The sequence below is a fragment of the Etheostoma spectabile genome, chromosome 23, assembly GCF_008692095.1.
Source record: "Etheostoma spectabile isolate EspeVRDwgs_2016 chromosome 23, UIUC_Espe_1.0, whole genome shotgun sequence".
In the NCBI taxonomy this organism is placed as follows: Eukaryota; Metazoa; Chordata; class Actinopteri; order Perciformes; family Percidae; genus Etheostoma; species Etheostoma spectabile.
This window is the reverse complement of record NC_045755.1, coordinates 965,268-975,227: the sequence shown is the minus strand read 5'-3', so window position 1 is coordinate 975,227 and position 9,960 is coordinate 965,268. Positions and strand designations below refer to the sequence as shown.

Here is a 9,960-nt window from a genome sequence, read left to right as displayed (position 1 = left end):
GCAGCACTTTTTAGGGGGTAAAAATTTAGGCGAGAAAATCATATATTTTCCAGTGTTTGAGGTCCTACAACCATTTTTAACATTCAAGTGACCTCACTGCAGCCCAAATATTCCAAGAGCCCAGATTGTTCTGAAATCTTTTTTAATATCTTGACTGTAGACAACAGGGTTGAAGCTTTTTTAGTAAATAAAACCAGACTGTAAAAATGACCTTAGGTCTACAATAGGGATATCATTTTCATGTAATAATATTTGTAAGGCAAAGTAAACCTCATGCACTTCAGCACCGCTGCTGAAAGAAAGAAACTAGGGTAGACACTGGTTTAAAAATGATTATAGCTAATCTAAGGAATGTTATCTGTGTTTATATTATGTTCTGGTAAAGTGTACCTGTGACCAAACTTGGGCTCTGTTTGAACTCTCTGGTCTTTCTAAACCTCCGGTTGTCCTCGGGTCAAATTTGACCAATTTTTAAAATGTTTCTATATCGGAAAATTGGGTTTCTTTCAACTAAAATGAAGAAGAAAAAAAAATGGGAATGTTCCATACAACGCTCTTCACAATTACAATAAATGATCACTTCACTACTATTATTAAATTGTGGGTGTTTTATTCGATTTAATGACTATTAATAAGTGACAAAACTGACAGAAAAAGCTTTAAAAAAACGTTGGAAAAGAAACAACAACTGATTGAACAAAGCGCAGAAAAAGTTACAAAACAAAGTTTGACCCAGAAAAACAAAAAGTTACATGGTCAACGGGAAGACAACACAAGGGTTAAACAGAGCTCAAAACCTTTGTGTTTTCTGTTGCTTTTTATTACATTGAATTTGTGACTATTGATTTGACTCTTGGACAGTGTTTTATGATATTTATATCTATTATTTGTAATCCTTTTATCTGTCTTTTTACACTGCTGTGTGTTTCTTTCACATGCCTTTGTATTTCCTATGTAAAGCATTTTTAATTGCTTTGGTGAAAGGCACTGTACAAATGAACTTGCCTACAAAAACTGGACCATACCAGACTGAATATCTAGAAAATATAAATGTGACTTATTTGACTATAACTCGTGAGTTTATTAAATGACATACCCTGACAAGGTGGTTTTGTCTCACTGAGGGTTACTGTGACACAGTCCTGTCTCGGCATCGTATTAATGTTCTTACAAGTCCGTCTCTTTGAATCTGGTTGGCTGGTAAGAGAAGTAGCAAAAAAACATATGCAAGAGGTAGATTTGGATGAATAAATGTGTTTTGTGTGAACTGAAGGATGTGGGCTGTGAGAGATGTTTTTCCTGAATACAGCCAACATATAAATATAAAGTCATAAACACACAGATATGCATGTCTGCAGTAAGGATTAGGACAGCCCTGATAGCCCTCAGGCCTTCATTTGTCCACAGATACATTTTCTGCGTTTCACAACATCTACAGACTGGTTTAATATGTGGAACACAAGCCGCACAAATCCACAGTCAATTCTGTCATGTCCTCCTACGTAGAGCCTAAATTCTGCCAACGCTGGCCCCACAACACACACACACACACACACACACACTCTGAGGATGATGTGTGAGTCATGTTAGAGTTTAGATTGCATTCATTGCGTGTGTAACGTGTGCCTTTGCCGCATTAATGAATGGTAAAGCAAGAATTCCCCCCTTCACACTCTCACATCAATCTTTCAGGTAGTGTTCACGTTCATTGACCTTAGCTGAATAATTTGTACAACTTGAATACAGAACAGCAGCAATACTAAGTACATTTTGATATTTATTTTTTATTGTGCTTTTAACACTGACCAAGTTGAAGGGAGGGTACCAACCTTATCTTTGAGATGCTTCTGTATCTCAGAAAGGGACATGGAGGTGTTCCGTGGACCACGCCTGAGAGAAACAGACAGACAATACAATTCATTTGTGTTCAGCTGCTGCCACCAAACGCCTATAAATGCAAAGCAGCGCGACATTTCTTTGTTTAGAAAACGTCTGCTGTGGCGCTGGAGAAGACAAGTGTGTTTACCTCACGCTGCTGCAGGCTCTGTGGGCAGCAGGAGCTCGACTGAACCTCCTCAGAAACCACGCGTAGTCCACAGTTTCACCGCCCCTCTCACACACCTACAGCAGCCACAAACACAAAGACACGTAGTTTTACATACTGTTGGCCTGGCAAGGCACCTTATTTCTATAGCGCATTTCACCAACGTAATGTGGTTTGGGAAAGAGAAGCTTGGGGTCCCCTCCCGGAGGAGCGGACAAAGATGGATGGATAGAATACAGATGAAATACGAGAATAAAACCTACAGTTCAGTACGAGAAATTAACAATTATTTCAAGAAAGGCAGCATAATAAAGAAAGGTCTTCCGCCTTGATTTAAAAGAACTGAGAGTTGCGGCAGACCTGCAGTTTTCTGGGAGTTTGTTCCAGATATGTGGAGCATCGAAACTGAACGCTGCTTCTCTATGTTCAGATCTGACTCTGGGGACAGACCTGTCCCAGATGACCTGACAGGTCTGGGTTTATAGTGTAGTAGTAGGTCAGAAATGTCCACTTTCTTGGTGTTAGTGAGGATTGAGGACTTGATTTTAAAGGGGAACCTGTAAAGACATAAAGACAACATACAGCAGTCTAGTCTACTAAAGATAAAGACTAGTATTTCCAAATCCTGCTGAGACATAAGTCCTTTAACCCTTGACATATTCTGATATTTATAGTAGATACAGTACATACTGTACACAAAACACAACTGTGACGATGATGAAAAGCAGGAGGAGGATGAAGACGATGGTGTCTGGGAAATATTCCATATTTAACAAACTCCTGCACTCAAGCCCACTCCAAACTTTTTCAAACGTTCCAGTACCAGCATCGGTGATAATGGCACATATAATGGCGTCTCCGTGGAGACGGGAAGAGCACCGTGGTAATGCGGCTGGCTGGCGTCAGGTGGGTTGAGCAGTAATTTTCAGGATGAGGCTGTTTGGGGAATACACTAGGTGTCGTTTCTCTGGAAAGGGGGCACACCTGGGAAATGTAGCCGCATGCTTTTGTTCTGACCTTGTGCTGTTTTACAAACACACACACACATGGACACACACACTTCACAGAAAACTGGTAAAGAGTTGGCACATACCCATACACAAAAAAACAGGGAACTAGTTTTCACAAAAACACACACAAATACACACATGCATTCAATCAAGCAGACAAATACTTGGCGCGCGCATACACACACACACACACACACACACACACACACACACACACACACACACACACACGTATACCTATTTTGGTGGCTCATAATCAAAGTACAGTCCCTGTTGCCCTACCCTACATCCTTCCATGGTGTAATCCAGTGCAGCGGTCCCCAGCGGAGCTCCTGGCATTGAGTCTTATTATAGACACCGCACTGTCCAATTATCACTGCTATCAGCAGCCATGGAGCATCACACACACACACACACACACACACACACACACACACACACACACACACACACACACACACACCTCAGGGAGGAAGGGGGGGCTCTCCATGCTCTATATACCTGTGACGGTGTTGTTACACCTGCACTTCAGTTTGAAGGTGAGAGGGAGGTCAGTGCCTGGGGGGGTAGGGGCCATAAGACATGTTGAGGTGTCTCTGCTTTTGGACAAAATCATCTGTAAATAGTATCAAATAATCATCTTAGGTTTTAGCGAAATAACTGGTACCTATCAGAGGATGCTCACAGGGACTTCACAGGTGTGTGTGTGTGTGTGTGTGTGTGTGTGTGTGTGTGTGTGTGTGTGTGTTATCTAGTTTCTGTTTGTCTTGGCTGTAACAACAATATTTCTTTGGGACAATAAATCTATAAAAAACATTTGATACACACACACGTGTTTACTTGTGATAGTTGTTATACTGCAGTTCCAAACAACTGACATGTCATTGCAGTGGATGGATACTGGATTGGTGTACAAAATGCTTATCCTAACAACAACAAAAAAAGGAATAAACATTAAAAAACCTTTTACTTAAACATAACTCATTCCATTTCCTCATAATAAACAAGAATTAGTAATCTAACACAAATTTCCATTTTTGGCATTTCCTTTATGTTTACTGTGTGCCGCACATCCAACACAATTTTCCATTGCCTTACTACAATTAAGTTTTCCTCACATTGGCAGTAGGGGTGGCAGTAGCTCAGTCCGTAAAAAAGTAAGGAGTGTGGATTGGTGGCTGGAGAGATGCCGCTTCACCTCCTGGGCACTGCCAGGTGCTCTTGAGCAAGGCACCGTACCCCCCCAACCGCTCCGGGCGCTGGTTCGGCTGGCAGCCCACTCACTCTGACATCTCTCTATTAGTGCATGTATAGATCCTGAGCATGTGTGTGTGTGTAGCTCAAGACTGTGTGTGATAACTAACAAAAGTGTGGACACAAAGTGTAAATTGTCATTTCCCCATTGGGGATTACTAATCAGATACAAATTAAATTTAAATTAAATTCTGATTCAATTACATTTTAAATGTAACTTTAAATGGTAACAATGGCCAATGGGGCTGCAAGTGGCGGCAGGATACATGATAATGGTAAAGGCCTCCATAGGCTTCAGACACAGTGCCTACTGCTACTACTACTACTACTGCTACTACTACTACTACTCCTATTCTTATGGCCTTTTTCTATTACATGGTACCTGCTCTACTCGCCTTTTTTGGTTTTCCATTATGAAAAAAAGTCCCTGGTACATGGTAACAGGTACTTTTTTTTAGTACTACCTCAGTCGACGTTCCAAGCGAGCTTAGGAGATACCAATACATATGATATTAGGGGATGTCTTTCGGTATATTGACTGGATAGTCTCACGTCTTTAGCATCAAGCGTTGACTTGAATGGCAGCGATTGCTCGCGGGGGTGGCAGCGCCTTCGGAACATTAGAAACTATTATTTTCATTGATGATTAAGCTACTATTTATTACTTTGACTAACTGATTACTTGTTTGGTCTAGTATTAAATGTCAGAAAAATGTGAAATATGTGTCTTGTTATGCCCATAACTCAAAAATATTCAGTTTACTGTCATAGTGGAGTAAAGACACCGGAGATGATTCACATTTTGGAAGCTGGATTCAGAGAATTTTTTTTCTTTAATAAATGACTCAAACCAATTAATCAATTATGAAAATAGTTGGTGATTAACTCTGCATGAGTCTGGCTGTCTGTCACCAGCTTCTTCTTCATCATCAGATTTGTCAGCTGTGATTGTCCCTCCTCCCCAATAAGCTTGAATTATTCAGACATATTTCTTCTACAGGCCGAGGTTTTACAGACGCAGCACATTTAATACTTGATCAATATTTTACGGAAAAAAAAGATCTTGATGGATGGGGCCAGATAGATAAATAAAGAACAGAAGAAGAACTAGAAGAAGACTGTGTGTGTGTGTGGGGGGGGGGGGCTGCTTGTGGCTTCTCACTCCCCCAAGCACAAAGCCACTTCCACATCAAAATGTCACCAGAACAACAGCTGCTACTCCGGTGTTAGTCCTTTAAAGTAAACTTTTGACAACTCTCCAGAAAGCACACACACACACACACACTCATCCGTCTTTAATGAATAAGACGGTGAGTGGAAGGGGTGGGCGAGGGGTGGGGGGAAGTGGGGTTGTGTATGGGGGGGAAACACAAAGTGCTGATATTATGGGAGGGAAATCTGTGTGGGAAAGACAGGCAGTCAAACTGTCAGGTGTGAGCGCTGAGACGGAACAAAGAGGAACAGTGGAGACGATTACAGTGGCGGAGCAGAGTGACAGAGGCAGCGTGCGCACAGATGAAGACGAAAGGAGAGGGGGAATTATGCCGCCGTGGTAGAGTGGGCGCCCATATATAGAGGTTTACTCCTGAACCCATCAGGGCCTGGGTTCGACTCCGACCTGCGGCCCTTTTCTGCATGTCATCCACCCCATCTCCCCTTTCATGTGTTCGGCTGTCTTATCAAAATAAAGGCTGAAAAGGCCTTTATTTAAAGAGTGAGCCAGGAAAAACTGATCCAGAGCAACAGAGGTGCAAACAAATAACGTCTGCTTTAACATCTGCCAGATTCACTTGGCCGCTGACCAGTTTTCACAGCCACGGAGCATCATTTGTCAATGTCAACTGCTGGAAGAGATTTGAAAAAAAAAAATCTTCTACTGCCATCTTCTGGATGATGCCCCAAGCAACAACACAATATTTGGAGGATGGAAATGTAAAACCTCATTTCCAACAAGCAGTCTGGTTCATTTCAGTTTATTTTGCTTCACATTGGAGCAGTTATTTTAGCTGGAACCTAGAAAATTGATCCAAACACTGCAGTCTGCGATTGGTGCTGAAGAGTCAGACATCAAACATTTGAAATCAAAGCGAAAATGCTTCTTTACTTCCGTTACTTCTTTACTTCCGCGTCACTACTCCCTCCATAACCTCCCTAACTTTAGTGCAACAGCATGCTATGTCTGATGTCAATGTTCCTTACAGTTCACACTGGAATCTGATATAGGCCACATTTTAAAAAGGTAGCCAAACAAAAAACTGGATCTGAGCAAAAATAATCCAAATTAAGCATTAAGACTCGCAGTGTGAATGTAGCCTTTGAAGGTGAGTCCTGAAAGTTGTGCCAGTTGGGATCGTGCTGGCCAATGTTTGAACCAGAGATTTCTTCATCTTCCTAGGTGGACACTGTGACCAATTCATCAACCAGAAGACCATAGAAAAACCTTTGAAATCCCTGCTTTACACACTATCTGCCGGTCCCTCTAACAATTTTGTAACCCTAACCCGTCTTTTTTAAAAATAAAAACTTGTTTCAGGGAGAACAAAACTACTCTGGGCTGAGTGTTCCTGTAGTAACCTTACCAACAAGGTTTAGGATGCTGCAAATGTTGGTATAATATGTAAATGGCTGGTGGATTTGAGAAAAAGAATTATGATTTATTGAATGAATCAAATGGGAACATATGTGTCAGTGGCTTGTTGATCTTTCCATTGTTAGTTAATTTCCTATCCTGGCCTGGAACACACATTTATACAGTTTGATAAAGGACTTAATGGACTTTAACTTATCATTGCACTTACAATAATGTAGCTGTCCTCAATTTAGGTCGTCCTGTACGTCAGTTTCACTTAATGTGAGACTAATATATTTTCCCTCTGTCGCTCCGAAACAGATAAAAATATCCCACTTTCTCTGTAGTCTACTGTTAGCTAGCTACCGTAAATGTAGGCTACTTTTAAAATGCCATATTTTTCCTCTGGGCTCACCAAAACGTACGTTAAAGCATATTAACCATTCACTGCACGCGATGGTTAGTAAACACATTACACTTGCTCTGCTAGTATTTTCATTAGCTAGCTAGTCGAAAGTGTGGCTGTATTTCACAGCCAAGGATTTGACACCGCAAAATGCAACAACAAAAAAATTCAACGCGATTATGTGCAAGGGGGAAGAATGTTGAATTCATTGAAACATGCGGCAAAATACTTATTATATATTTAAGTGCTTTCAAACTTTAATAGGACCTATATTGTTAAATTTAAATAATATTCAGTTGGAAAAAAATCTATAAAAGAGCCTTTCTTTGATGCCATTTTTTCAGTTTTTAAGAATCGGAATTGTAAAAAATACAAACGATACTCAACCCTTATCCACTGTGTGTGTGTTAGTGTGTGTCAGTGTGTCGGTGCACGCGTCAGTCGCGGGGGGAACTGAGCAGCCCCGCCCGCTGCAGAGAGCCGACAGGATTGGAACAGCAGCAGCTCTCAGCGACTTTAGGGAGAAAAAACTTAATGTCAAAGGTTGGCTTTTCTCGGTCTAGAAGGCATGAAGTTGAAAAAACAAAAATCACATTTCTATTAAATGAACTAATTTAATGCATATTGGTCTTTCCAGCAGTGAAATATCCGTTATAATTTTAAGTATGGAATTATTAGTGTTGCATTCTATCTTTCAAATTGAGGTTTAAAAACCAAGTAAATATCGGCCAAAATAAATCGGCAGCATTTATCGGCTGACCCTGATTTCTAAAGATCGGCATCAGCGTTGGCCACAGAAAAACTAAAGATATTGGTGGACCTCTAGTTCATACTGCATAGAGAAAGTTCTGGTGCCCGTTAAAGAGGTTTTAGCCAGCGCCAGACAAATATCACGAGCACCAAAACGTCTGATTTTCAGCTGCCAGCGTTTGCAGACTCGGACTGTACCGGACTCTCCATGTGACCAGGCTACTCCCAACCTCCAATTACTATTGGTCTGCGCGTTGGTTTCCTAACCTCTCGTATGATATGTTAAATACTTTTCCCCATTTTGGTACAGTTCATTTTCACACATGTTGGCCATTTTGGAGTAGCCTACGCATGAAGTCAAAGTTTTGAGTGCTTTTGCGGTATTGACCTGACTCCCTGAATATGCAGAGACATCGTCTCGCTCCACCTCTCTGCTGACGCCCGTTTACGTAACAGCAGCACTGATTCTGCGGTGGACATCAAGTCAAGTCTATCTATCTAGTCACAAGCTATTAGTCAAGCATGTTAAGTCTTATATACCCTGATGATATAGTTTCCACATTTAAATCAGTTTATAAGGACAGTTGTTTTCGAGCAGATGTTTAACCAACAGATTAATTATCTAAAAAGAAACATTCCCGCACATTTCTTTGTGGGTTTTGTAGTGACTGATGAAGTTAGATGTTGTGGTGGTCAGAGATGGCAAAAGTACTCACTTTCTGTACTTAAGTAGAAGTACAGATACTTAAAAAATACTCTGGTAAAAGTGGAAGTACTGATTACACTTCTTTACTCAAGTAAAAGTAACAAAGTACAGACTTGGAAATTTACTTAAAGTATAAAAGTAAAAGTAGCCTTGCCAATGACGACCATTTTTTATGCAAAGCTACCTGGACCACACAAACGTTACCAGAGAGATGTTGAGGAACTTCAGTGGACATGGAGAACACAGTCTTTATATGGCAATGGCTACATTTTAAATAGATGTCTGCCAACAGGCCTAAAAAGTCCCAAATGTGATTATGACATAAACTGCGACTCCAGGTTAATAAGATTCTGACTCATCAGCAAGGTATGAATTCAGTTGTAATTCTGTGAGAATTCACAGATCCAGTTTCTATTTTTAATCTTCCCCTTAACATTTAAATGAATCTACATGTATGTGTGTTTGCTCAAATAGGGCTTCTGGAAAGAAAATAAAGGATTAAAATATGAATAAATAAACTGACATTAATAAAGAAGTTCCCCAGCACATTGGCTACTATCTCAAACATCTCTCTCAGATCAGGCCGAGGATGATGGAAATGTCTTGCTGCTTGTCTCTGTTTTCTTCATTTTCAATCATGTCGCCCTCCCTACTACTATGTGCTAACGTTAGCGCCATCAAGCCGTAATGATTTGCTGTGAATTATTACAGAATGCTGAATCTGTTGAGTTGTCTTAGTTGTGCGTCAAATGCAACGTAAAGTAGATATATTCCCATTAATTTAGATTGAATGTGGTATTAATGACGTAAACAATAATAAGGATAACTCCAGTGAAATGATGTGAAAGTTAAGGACTAGATTAGGACTGGATTAAAGATGATTCTGGTTTCTAACTTCACCCCAGGTGTGTCTGTTAAAACACGGACGGAGACAACTTCTGTCTAGCTAAGTTTCCATCCACTTGTCAACTGAACTACATTATCTGAAGTTTGGTAAAAAAAAAAAAAATCATGCGAATAAAGCTGGTGAAACGGTTGATGCTTCATTAAGATCAACGTGAAACCCAGCTAACAGGTGAAGAACACACCAAAACCACTAGCTAACTTACTTTAAATGTGCAAGAACTATAGACCAATAACAGGCTTAAGTGAACTGAAAACATGAGATTTTCGACTTACAGTTCTCAGAGGCACACACACAATCTCAGCTGATTATCCTCC

General features: G+C 40.5%; 1 protein-coding gene across 1 annotated transcript in view; it reads right to left on the bottom strand.

The window, feature by feature from the left end:
* Window positions 1-9,960, bottom strand: part of LOC116673448 (EF-hand calcium-binding domain-containing protein 6) — a 67,816-nt gene that overhangs the window by 53,555 nt on the left and 4,301 nt on the right. The window contains exons 3-4 of the mRNA XM_032505799.1: window positions 2,027-2,121; window positions 1,830-1,890 (exon numbers count right to left, since the gene is read on the bottom strand). Of these exons, the coding sequence (XP_032361690.1) occupies window positions 1,830-1,890; window positions 2,027-2,121 (156 nt within the window). The remainder of the gene's footprint in view (window positions 1-1,829; window positions 1,891-2,026; window positions 2,122-9,960) is intronic.